General features: G+C 46.8%; 2 protein-coding genes across 2 annotated transcripts in view; one reads left to right on the forward strand and one right to left on the reverse strand.

Moving 5' to 3' along the window:
* The window catches only part of LOC113450704 (uncharacterized), a 503,870-nt gene that overhangs the window by 298,609 nt on the left and 192,464 nt on the right, over positions 1–12,797 (forward strand). The gene's annotated exons all lie outside the window — the stretch shown is intronic.
* Positions 628–11,129, reverse strand: LOC113450707 (uncharacterized). The gene is made up of 4 exons (XM_026721992.2): positions 10,679–11,129; positions 9,006–9,088; positions 7,518–7,644; positions 628–6,038 (listed from the first exon to the last, which is right to left on the reverse strand). The coding sequence occupies exons 1-4, from the start codon at positions 11,127–11,129 to the stop codon at positions 3,940–3,942; spliced, it is 2,760 nt and encodes a 919-aa protein (XP_026577777.2). The 3' UTR covers positions 628–3,939.

Below are 12,797 nucleotides of genomic sequence, written 5' to 3' on the forward strand. Positions count from 1 at the left end.
CCGTGCAGTTCGGAGAACCCCCAAATCCCTCCTGGCTGGCCCCACCCACCCCACCTGCCCCGCCCACCTTGCCCACCCCCCCCAGGAGTCCCCCTTGCGGCCTCTTTCGGATGCAGGTAAGTGCAGGGTATGCATGGAGGCTTGGGGAGGGTGAAAAAACAGGCCTCGCAGAAATTCGGGAAGGAAGGCCAGAAACAGGCCCGTTTCCGGCTTCCCGAGAGTCTCCGGAGCCCGGGGAGGCCATTTTCACCCTCCTGGAGAGTCGAGAAAAGCCTCGAGAGCCCGGGCAGGGCAAAAATGCCCCCCTTCCCACCATGGTGCAGGAGGCTGACTAGGCCACGCCCACCATGGCCACGCCTATCAGCAACCGGGCAGAGAACCCATTGCTAAAATTTTTGAAGCCCACCCCTGGTTGGGGAGGCAGGGAGGCACAGCTGTTGGACCTTTAGAAGCAGATCTTCAATACCTTTCAGGAGGTCTGTTGTAACATCAATCAAGGCTATCCAACTGGGTCGTAAGCCAAGGGCTACTTAGATGACGTGACGTTTGGGTCCATCAGATGCTACGCTTCAGCTAAGGTGTTCTGGGAAGAGGGAACATGCTAAGGTCCTTTTGTTTTCTTTCTTAAAGAGAACTACACGTCTGTTGTGGTTCGCCAGCAGTAGGTGCGGACGGCTGAGGTTTGGGAGAGCGAGGACTCAGATGAGGAACCTGCGTGTGGTGCACAGATGGAGCCAGGACCGCCAGGGAGTAGAGTTCTGCCTCAGAGATTGTGGAGGCTGGCAGCAGTGATGAAGAGGTTCCCGAGGAGCCTGTGCCCAGTGCGCATCCGTGTAGAGCTGCTTGTAGGAAAGAGCAGCTGCAGCAGCATGGGCGACTCGGGAGTAAGGCTGCAAGGTAATGGCCCCTCCCTTGAGAGATAAAAGCCAGTTGAGAAACGAGTTCTTTGCAGGAAGCAAATAAGTTCTTGCACTTCAAGCCTTGTGGAACTTCGGACTATCTTGGTCTGTATTTGAATTTTTGTTTGGAATATTTCTTGGCAACTTAATCTAGTGCTTTTGGCAGCCTTGCACAACTTTGGCAAGGCTCGTTCTTATCAGAGACAATTAGTTTTAATAGCCTTTTAACCATGAATTAACGAAATTTTACAGAGAGGCATTAAAAGGTTTTGCTTTTATCTCTCTATTTGTTTGTTCACTTGGAACAAGGTTTGGGTCAGAACAATGTCCAGATCTCCTACTAAACTCTACTCTCCACCTCTGAATGCGATGTTGTGCATCCACGTTATATGGGTAAGAAGTTGCTGATTACTTTTTACCGTTCTATCATTGAGAGCATTTTGGCATACCCTGTAATGGTGTGGTATGCTGGATGCTCTGTAGTGGATAAGAAGATGCTTCAGAGAGTTATAAACACAGCACAAAAATAATAATAATAACCATTGGTTGCTCTCTTTCTTCTTTGGAAGAGATTGCGAAGACCAGACTCCTCTCTAGAACACTAAAAATCTCCACAGACCGTTCTCATCCTGGTCATTCATACTTTGAACTCTTACCATCAGGGAGACGTTATAGGTGTCTTAAAATGAGGACTAATAGATTGCGAAACAGTGTCTTTTCCAAGGCAGTAATTGTCTTGAAACAAACAGTGCATTTGTCATTTGTGATTTAGTCTTACGTATATAGTGACATTTTAAAACTATTTAACTTACTAAATGTTTTAGATAGGTTTTAGACTAGGTTTTTAATTATTATTATTTTTTAAATTATTTTAATTTTTAAATACTCTGTAGTGTGATTGTGATGTGGTGTTTGGGGCACTGTGCTGGAGTAAGCTTTCAAATTTCATTGTATTCCTGGAATGCAGTGACCATAAAGGTATTCTAAATTCTAAATGACCAGTGGTGGGATTCAAATATTTTTACTACCGGTTCTGTGGGCATGGCTTGGTGGGCGTGGCAGGGGAAGAAAACTGTAAAATCCCCATTCCCTCACCAGCCTATTAATCTGCTTTCCAGCTACGTTCTCCTGTGCAGGGCAACCAACGACCCAGCCGATCAGCTGGGACTCAATGGGAGGCAGAGATTAGATGGGGATGGGGCCAATCAGAGGTGATATTTGCCAATTCTCCGAACTACTCAAAATTTCCACAACCGGTTCTCCAGAACTGGTCAGAACCTGCTGAATACCCACCTATGATGATGACGTTATCTTGTTTGGATAATGAAACATCTGCAGGAAAACAATCAGAAAACACCAGAGGACCTCTCGTATTCCACATTGTTTAAGATGCATTTCCAATAACTGGACAAAATACTTAAAATAGGGCTGAAATAAAGCACAGTGCAGTAGACCTAGTATGCCTTTCACAGTTCATAAACCATTCTATCGATAGTCTACGATTAGAATTTCCTGTTTCGCAGTTACATCAAATGATTCACTAATATAACGAGTATGAAGGACGCCTCCCTTGGAGGTTGATGAATATGACAGGTACATGATCGTTTTCAACCTATCTTATGAAGTCCATATTTAGAAGAGGCCATTTATATTGAAAATGAACAGCTCTCCCTTAACAAAGGGGGAAAGGGAATACATCATCATCTATCTCCGGTCTACAACACAGTCCTTCCAACAGTTCCAAGAAGGCTCCATGCCAGTGGCGGGATTCAATTTTTTTTTACTACTGGTTCTGTGGGCGTGGTTTGGTGGGCACGGCTTGGTGGGCGTGGCAGGGGAAGGATACTGTAAAATCTCCAATCAGAGGTGGTATTTGCCAGTTCTCCGAACTACTCAAAATATCCGCTACCGGTTCTCCGGAACTGGTCAGAACCTGCTGAATATCACCTCTGCTCCACTCCGCCCATTTGCAACTACTCAGGTGAAAAACAGCTTCTATCCCAGGGCAGTATGTCTTTTTATTTCTACTGTATAGTGCGGTGATGGGGGTTTTCAGTTGAATGTGTGGAGTGTGAAGGATGTGTGTTCGTGGTTTTTTTTTCATGGTCATGATGCGCACTGAAGATGGTGTTTGATTTTGTTGTACAAGGTGCAATGACAATAAAGTAAACTAAAGTAAACCCTGAGGACACAGATAAACCTCCAAGTGGCCTCAAGGACCCTCTAAAAGGATGCAAATGACCAGCTGTTTGCAAGGTATATAAATCTTTCCATTCCCCACCACCCAGTCAGAGCCGAAAAAGCTTCTTGGATGAGAAGCGAAAGGTCTTCAAAGAAAAACCAGAAAGTCCAGTTGTCTCCTCAAAAAAGCACCTTTGGGATTATCTTTATGAGGTCGCATAGCGTGTCGGTTTTCCAGGCGACGCTGAACGAGCTTGCAAATGACCATGTTATTGTGTGGTTCACTGTCAAAAGGCCAAAAACAAAGACATTGTATATTCACACCATTCTGCAATCTGCTAAAATGTCATAGCACTGAGCTCTCTGTTCTTTGATTTCTTTCCTTATGACACTATCAAACTATCTCATCCTCAGCTGTCCTTTACTTCTTTGGTCTTCAGTCTTTCCTAATGTCACTTTCCCACTCTTCTCATTTATAAGTCCTCTCTTCTCATTTAGCGGCCAAAGTATTTGAGCTTCGGCTTCAGTATCTGTCCTTCCAAATAACAACCAGGGTTGATTTCCTTCAACAGCAACCGATTTGATCTCCTTGTAGTCCAAGAGTCTTCTCCAATGCCACAATTTGAAAGCGTCAAATCTTTGGCACTCAGCTTTCCTTACCATCCAACCCGCACAGCCAGACATTACTGCAGGGAAAACCATAGCTCTGAGCTTAATTTGAAAGAGACTTGATCTTTTTTTTAGGCAGTACCACCATGTGAAGTTTTAAAACAGCCATTGGAGAGTCGAGCCTTTTCTATATTCCTGGTAGGAATTTCGTGATTCCTGAACATTATCGTTTATCCTCTTACCCCACTTATCAGCATGCACCGGGCCGCTCTTTGATGTGAGTTCTTTCATGCCTGCGAAGGTGTGTGTTTGAAGTGAAGCACTTGCCACATTCCAAACACTTGTACGGCTTCTCCCCGGTGTGAATTCTCTGATGGGTCACGAGGGAACTGCTCACGCTGAAACTTTTCCCGCACACCGAGCACATGTAAGGCCTCTCTCCCGTGTGAGTTCTCTGGTGGGTACTGAGGTGGGCATTCCAATTGAAACACTTCCCACACTCCAGGCATTTGTACGATTTCTCCCCCGTGTGATTTTTTTCATGGGTGCTGAGGTTGATCTTCGTGATGAAGCACTTCCCGCACTCTGAGCATTTATATGGCTTCTCTCCCCGGTGAATCCTCTCGTGTATGATCAGGTGAGAGCTGCGAAGGAAGCCCTTCCCGCACTCCGCGCATTTGTAGCGCCTCTCGCCCGTGTGAATCCTCTGGTGAGAAGTGAGGTTGCTGCTCACATTGAAACTCTTCCCGCACTTCGGGCATTTGAACGGTCTCTCCCTGGTGTGGGTTCGCTCGTGGCGACAGAGGTGGGAGTTGGAAGCGAAGCACTTTCCGCATTCTGCGCATTTGTAGGGCCTTTCCCCCGTATGGGTTCGTTGGTGCCTGCGCAAGTGTGTGTTTGAATTGAAACACTTGGTGCATTCCAGACACTTATAGGGTTTCTCTCCCGTGTGAGTGATCTGATGGGTAATCAGAGAAGAACTCTGTGTGAAGCTTTTCCCGCATTCCAGGCATTGATACGGCTTCTTCCCGCTGTGTGATCTCTGATGCCGGCTTAGTTCAGCCTGCTCGCTGTAGCACTTGCCACAGTCCGAGCACCGATGTGGCTTTTCTCCCGAGTGTGTCCTTTCGTGCCTCCGTAAGTGGGTGCTCGAACTGAAGCACTTTTCACACGCCGAGCATTTGAAGGGTTTCTCCCCCGTGTGGGTGATCTGGTGGGTGGTAAGAGAAGAACTCTGCACAAAGCTTTGGCCGCATTCTAAGCATTTGTATGGCCTCTCTCCTGTGTGAGTTTTTTGATGCCGGTTTAGCTGAGCGACTTGAATAAAACATTTGCCGCACTCCAGGCAGGGAAACGGCCTCTCCCCTGTGTGGTTTCGCTTGTGCAGGCTCAGTTTGGTCCTCGTGATGAAGCCCTTCCCACATTCCAAACACTGATGGGGCTTCTCTCCCGTGTGGATTTTTTTATGCTTGATTAGGTCCGAGCTACGAGCAAAGCCTATACCGCACTCGGAGCACTTATGAGGCTTCTCGACGGTGTGAGTCTTTTTGTGCTTCAGGAGATCCGAACTGCAAGTGAAACACTTTCTACACGTGGGGCACGCAGGCGGCTTCTCCCCCGTGTGAATTTTTCGGTGTTTGGTAAGGTCAGAACTGCGAGTAAAACATTTGCTGCACTCCGCACATTGGTAGGGTTTCTCGCCTGTGTGGGTTCTTTGATGGACACCGAGGTGTCTCTCTGAACTGAAACACTTTCCGCATTCCAAACATTTGGACGGTTTCTCCCCACTATGTGTCCTGCGATGGGAAGCGATATTGCTGCTCTCGCTGAAGCTCCTTCCACATTCTAAACATGTGTATGGTTTGTCCCCTGTGTGGATTCTCTGATGGACATTCAGGTGCGTATTCGACATGAAGCACTTCCCACATTCCAAACATTTGTACGGTTTCTCCTCCATATGAATCATTTGGTGCGTAATCAGGGCCGAACTCTCGACGAACCTTTTCCCACATTCCAAGCATTTAAAGGGCTTTTCCCCCATGTGGGTCCTCTGGTGCCTCTCTAAATTTGTCTTCCAAATGAAGCTTTTCCCACAATCCGGGTATTTATATGGTTTTTCCCCCACGTGAGTGTTTTGATGCCTGCTCAGTTGTGCGCTTTGGGTGAAAGTCTTTCTGCACTCCAAGCATTTGTGCCGGTTGTCAGCTATGTGTGTTGTTTTGTGCGTGGTAAGATTTGTTTCCGTCCTGAAGGCCTTTTCACACTCTGAGCATTCGTATGGCTTCCTTTCTTGGTGAAATCTTGGGTTTGTACTTGGTTTTCTTTTATCCATGATTCTCCACTCGTCACCTTAAGAGATAAAGACCAAAAAATTGGGTAAGGATCTAAATTTGGAAATTGCCACCTCCCAAATCACTATTTTAGGTAAGAAACTGTAGTAATAAGAGGAACTAAAAATACTTCTGTACAAATAGCAATTATCATCTGTCACACTTAAGTTAATTTGCAAAAAAAAAAAAAAAGACTCCTGAATCATTATTAAAGTAGAGCATATCCCCAAAGTGTTTTTTCTGGAGGCAACTGGACTTGCTTGTTTTTTTTCTTTTGAAGATGTTTTGCTTCTCATCCAAGAAGCTTCTTCAGCTCTGACAGGATAGTGGGGTAGGTCTTCAATAGAAAAAACAAGAAAGGCCAATTGCCTCCAAAAAAACGACCATGGTGTGATGACCCAAAGGGGCATGGCACAAAAGCAACAAAGTCACAAAAGTAGGTAAAGTCCCTTTAATTCCTCCAGCTTGGCCCCCAGTGTCCAGTTATCATCGACTGGAGAAAAAACTCTCCCAAGAACAGTTTTTAAAGGAAAGAAATTCAGTCCGAAACCAAAGTACGTATAAATTATAAATAAAAACCAACACAAACCACACAGGCAGGATAAGGTATTGCAAACTTCAAAAGATAATGAAACACACACACAGTTGGGAGGACGCCAGAATATGACACATATAGCACCCCCCACCCCATGCTCTGTTTTTGGATGTGGGCCTCAGGAAAGCCTCCTGGGGGAGGGGGGGTTGTTCCAAGAAGGCTTCCCTGGGACCCAGGAAGGAATGTGGGGAAGCCAGCAACCGCACACCCCTTTTTGCCTCCTGGGCCTTGGGGAAACCTCCTGGACGAAGCAGTAAGACAGCAAGAGGGATCTTGGCATAGCTGATCATCAGAACAGCTGATGTCGGGAAGGAAAAAAAAAGAAATAACTTAAGGAGAACGCAGTCAGAGATGTCAGGCATGCGTGACAAGGACTGACTGGTGGGGAGGGGCGGGGCCAGCCAGGGGCACGATTGGCTGGTTCTTCGAACTGCGTAGAATCCTAACAACCAGTTCTATAGAACCAGTCTGAATCGTTAGAATCCCACCCCTGTTGTAAAGCGCTGTAAAACGGTCTATAAGTCTATTGCTAAAACGTGAGGGTGAAAACAGTGCCTAAGGACGATATTGGGGAATATGTGTTCAGCTACTGTCTGCCTCAGAACTGACTGGCTCAGGGTTGACTCAGCCTTCCATCCATCCTAGGTGGGGTAAAATTAGGACCCAGATTGTCGGGGGCAAGAGGCTGTAAAGTGCTTAGAGAGAGCTGTAAAGCAGGGGTGGGATTCCAATTTTTTAACAACAGGTCCTGCGGGTGAAAAACTTCAACAGACAAACTGAAAAACTAAAAAACTTCAACAGACGCAATGAGAAGAACGTGAGGACTTGAAAACCTGCAAATGTATTTTAAAATCCTACAATAGCTGTGGGCATTGATTCCTAGGGGAAAAAAAAGAGCCTTACCAAGAGTGGCCAAAATCCCATTGATCTCCTCCATGACCTCTCGGTGCAGAGCTTTCTGGTCAGGCTCCAGCAGCGCCCATTCTTCCTCGGTGAAATGCACAGCCATGTCCTCTAAGGTGAAGAGCCTCTAAAAAAAGGAGAAAAAACTTCCTTGCTCACAGATCATTTACAGGTTTCTACTCTCTGCCTACAAAACAACATGGATCGTACCCCGAATGACCAATATTATTTATTTATTACATTTATAACAGTATTACTGGTGAATATCTAGAACCATGATGACGAACTTATGGCACGCATGCCACAGGTAGCAGGCAGAGCTATTTGTGCCAGTACGTGAGCTGCAGGCAAGCTTACCTCACTGCGCATGCGCGCACCTCACAGCTGATTTTCGGCCAGTTTGAGGCTTTTTTCGGACTCCCAGAGGCTTGAGGAAAGCTTCTGCAGGCTTTTCAGGACAAAAATTAGGCCTGTTTCATCACTTCCTGTTTTTCTAGATATACCGGAAGTGATGAAACGGGCCTAGTTTTCAGCCTGAAAAGCCTGCAGAAGCCTTCCTCAAGCCTCTGAAGTCCAAAAAGGCCTCAAAGTGGCCGAAAATCAGCAGTGAGGCGCAGTGCAGGTAAGGGGGCAGTGGGGGGCGGGTGGGAGGTGGAGATTGCGCACACATGCATAGGAGGAATAGAGGACTGCGCATTGCCTTCTGGGTGCTGGCATGCGAGCATGAGCGTGCAAGCGCGCACACAATTTTTGGCACAGGATCCCCAAAAGGTTAGCCACCACTGATCTAAAAGAGCTCTAAGATTCCTTCCAACTCTGTTACTGTATTCTATTCTATTCTATTCTATTTGTCAGAAATGAGAAAGTGAGAATGAGAATATGTGTGTATATGTCAGAGAGAGAGAGAGAGAGAGAAGGGGAGAGAGCGAGCTCCGGTGGCTGTGGAGAAAACTGGGGAAGGGCACAGGCTGGATGGGCATTCAGAGGAAGACCCAGATCCCCTTTTCATCCTAGGGCACGCAGGGAGGAGTGGATAAGAGAGAAATGTGAGTGGCATGGTCTATGGGGGAGGAAGGGGCTCTGATCCCCTTCATGGGCTGCAGCTGGGAGGACTGTTTAAAAAGGACAAACTGTGCATGGTAAAGGTACTGGAAGCAAAGTGTGTATTCTTGTCGGAGCTTATCTGTGTTTTGGCTTCCTCCCAACTGCAGTTGCTGCATTATCTGGTAGAAGTCTGCAATTAATCATCCTTGCCTGCAGTAGTAATTCCTTCAGTGTGGTGGTGTTGGATTTTTTATTTTGAATTAACTTTACTTTGGGTGTGGACTGCATTTACTACCTCTGTAAACTGTTTTCTTTAAGAGTTTGATATCCAGCCGAGGATAATTGGACATTGGGGCCAAGCTGGAGACATTAAAGGGACTTTCTTCTATTTTTGTGCCTTGGTTATTTTTGTGTCATGCCCTGGGTCATCAAACCTTGCCTTACCTGATCCCAATGCAGAGCAGCCATTTTCCCTCCACCTACAATCTCAAGAGGCTGAAGCTGTTTTTCACAAATCACTCCATCTCCTGTGAGAGAAAGTTTGTGTCAAGATCATGCGCATTTGTTTCAGACAATGTTCATTTCACGTACACAAACAGACACACGCAAAAGCCCACTTACAGGCCTCGACTTACAACAATTCGTTTAGTGACCATTTGAAGTTACAACGGCGCTGAAAAAAAGTGACTTAATGACCATTTTCTACCTTTGCAACCTTCGAAGCATCCCCACGGCCATGTGATTTATACTCGGGAGGCTTGATAATTGACTCGCATTTATGACAGGCACAGTGTCCCAGGGTCACATGCCCCCCCCTCCATCCCTTTTTTCAAACTTCTGACAAGCAAAGTCGATGCGGAAGCCAGATTCATTTAACAACCATGTTGCTAATTTAACAACTGAAGCGATTTGCTTAACAACAGTGGCAAGAAAAGTTGTAAAACGGGGCAAAAACTCACTTCACAAAGGTCTCACATAACAACATAAATGTAGGGCTCAATTGTGGTCATAAGTTGAGGACTACTTGTATTTCCTCACAAACACCATTAAAAAAAATAACTATAGGTTAGTCCTTAACAGTTTGCTTAGTAACCTTTCAAAGTTTGTACGGCATTGAAAAAAGTGACCTATGACCGTTTCCACACTTATGACTGCTGAAGCACCCCTCCCCCAGTCACGAGATCAAAATTCAGACGCTTGGCAACGGGTTCATATTTATGATGGTTGCAGTGTCATAAGGCTGTGGGATCAGTTGTCATGCCCTTGTTGGAGTCTGATTCTGAGGGGAAGATTGAACAGCTGACAGGGAGTGGGAGTGTGGCTCCGGTGGCTGTGGAAGAAACTGGGGAAGGGCACAGTCTGGCTGGGCATTCAGAGGATCAATCAATCACCCCACCCACCTACCCATCAACCAATCAACCCACTCACCCACCCAATCAACCAACCAACCATCAACCATCCCCCCACCTACCACCAACCAACCCATTCACCCACCCAATCAACCAACCAACCCATCAACCAATCACCCCAGCACCTACCCATGAACCAACAAACCAACCCACTCACTCACTCATCCATCCATCCACAATCAATCACGACATCTACCTACCCATCAACCAATCAACCCACTCACCCACCCAATCAACCAACCAACCAACCCATCAACCAATCATCCCACCCACCTACCCATCAACCAACCCATCATGCACCCACCCAATCAACCAACCAACCCATCAACCAATCACCCCACCCACCTACCCATGAACTAGCCAACCAACCCACTCACTCACTCATCCATTCATCCACAATCAATCACGCCACCTACCTACCCATCAACCAATCAACCCACTCACTCACCCACCCACCCAATCAACCAACCAACCAACCCATCAACCAACCCACTCACCTACCCAACCAACCAACCCACCAACCCATCAACCAATCACCCCACCCACCTACCCATCAACCAACCCACTCATGCACCCAATCAACCAACCAACCAACCCACATCCAGCCACCCAATCAATCAACCCAGCAAACCATCAATCAAACAACTCACCCATCAATCAACAAACCATCAATCATTCAATCAGCTAATCAGAACAACTGGAAGGAACCTTGGAGGTCTTCTGGTCCAAACTCTGGAGGCGGCGGCTGTAGAAGCTCCGAAGGCGACGAATTATCCCAGGGTGCCTCCCTGCTCTTCTCCCGGGGATCCCCGAGTCGATCTCCGCCCAAATCGGTCGCCAACAAGGCGTCCGCCGGGTCCCCGCAGAGGCGACAGCAGCCAGAGCGGCCGTTGCGACCCGAAAGACGCCCTGGTTGCGGGAGGACCTTCGTTCCTTCCGCTCTAGGAATTCCTTTCCGTGCTTTTAACTCTGTCCAGGTCTGCAGCGTCGGGTGGGAGCCCCCTCGGCGGAATGCTGAGCCCGATACTCTGGGGGGCGCCAGGACAAGGAGAGGGCGCGAGGAGTTCCGTTTGCCAAAGAAAGAAAGTGGGATCCGTTTAACGACCGAGGAAGAGCTCGGAATTATGGCGAAGAAGGCAGAGGCTGCCGGCCCCCCCATTGCACGATGATGATGATGAGGAGGAGGAGGAGGAGGAGGAGCCATTAAGGCAGGGGTCTTCAAATTTGACAGCTTTAAGACTTGTGAACTTCAACTCCCAGAATTCCTCTTCCAGTCATGTTAGTTCAGGAATTCTGGGAGTTGAAGTCCACAAGTCTTAAAATTGCAAAGTTTGAAGTCCCCTTGCATTAAGTTTTTTTTTTTGTCCCTCCACCATCTGACAAGCTCATAGCTTCCTTTTGGGGGGTGAGTGGGTGGGGTGGAGATGGATAGCTGCTGCAAGAGGAAGTGATACCTGGGATGGGAGGGGAGGAGAAATGGGGGGGGGGCAGGGAGATATTTTTACAAGTGGGACACAGCAAGTGGGGCCTGGCTAGCCTAGTGAAGAGAAGGACCAGGGGTGACATGATAGCAATCTTCCAATATCTCAGGGGCTGCCCCAAAGAAGAGGGAGTCAAGCTATTCTCCAAAGCCCCTGCGGGCAGTTGTTCCATGGATTAATTGGGTGCAATGGGTGGAAACTTATCAAGGAAAAAAGCAACTTGGAATTAAGGAGAAACTTCCTAATAGAACAATTAATCCAGTTGTGAACGGTCCAACTTTGGAAGTTTTAAAGAAGAGATTGGACATTTGTCTGAAATGGTATAGGCTTTTCTGCCTAAGCAGGGGGTTGGACTAGAAGACCTCCAAAGTCCCTTCCGTTTATTCTATTCTGTTGTGTTCTATCCTTCCCTATCGCTATCCCTAGTCCATTCTGTTCTCGAGAAGGATTAGGGTGACATGATCACAGTGTTCCAATACTTGAGGGGCTGTCACAGAGAAGAGGGGGACAACCTATTTTCCAAGGCCAGACAAGAAGAAGCTTCTTGGGTGAGAAGCCAAAACGTCTTCAAAGAAAAGCCAGAAAGTCCAGTTGCCTCTTGAAAAAAGCACTTTTCCGACAATCCAGTTGCCACTTGAAAAAAGCACCTTGTGGACAATCCAGTTGCCTCTTGAAAAAGCACCTGAGACAATACAAGCAGTAAATCTTACAGATTCCCCCACCTCCAGCCTTTTTGAAAGCTCAGGAAATTAAAGTTTGTATTTACGCTCGTTAGGGAGGAAGAGAATACCAGGAAATAAATAGACACGCCTGTGGGGAGTTCACATTGAGAGGGTTTGAACAGTGCTTGGGGCTGTGACTTGCACACCAGCTGTTAATTTATCAAAGTCAAGCCAGGGATCTTATGAATATCAGGGAGTAGCGCAAGCCAGGTGCCAGAAGCCACTAATGAACTAATTATGGTTGGGTAATGGATAACCTTATTAGGGAAGCACCAGACCTGGAGGGGGGAGGGAGTTGCTGAGGATTAGGGTTAGGGCCTCACTGCTTTCCAAAGAGGGGGAAAGTGTGAAGGGGCGGAAGGAGCAGGAACCATGTCAGCATTGTGTTCTACGGACTATTCTTAGATAAAACATCCTACCTTTTGCTTAACTCAAGCATTGTCTGCAAAGACAGCAAGCTTTTGCCTGTTCCCAGTATTTTACCGTTCTGTGCTGAGATTGTGGAGATGAGAAGACAGATTTGAGTTGATTATACACTGAAATCTATCTATCTATCTATCTATCTATCTATCTATCTATCTATCTATCTATCTATCTATCTATCATCTATCTATCTATCTATCA

The sequence above is a fragment of the Pseudonaja textilis genome, chromosome 2 (assembly GCF_049901715.1).
Source record: "Pseudonaja textilis isolate UNSWEBS1 chromosome 2, rPseTex1.2, whole genome shotgun sequence".
Classification (NCBI taxonomy): Eukaryota; Metazoa; Chordata; class Lepidosauria; order Squamata; family Elapidae; genus Pseudonaja; species Pseudonaja textilis.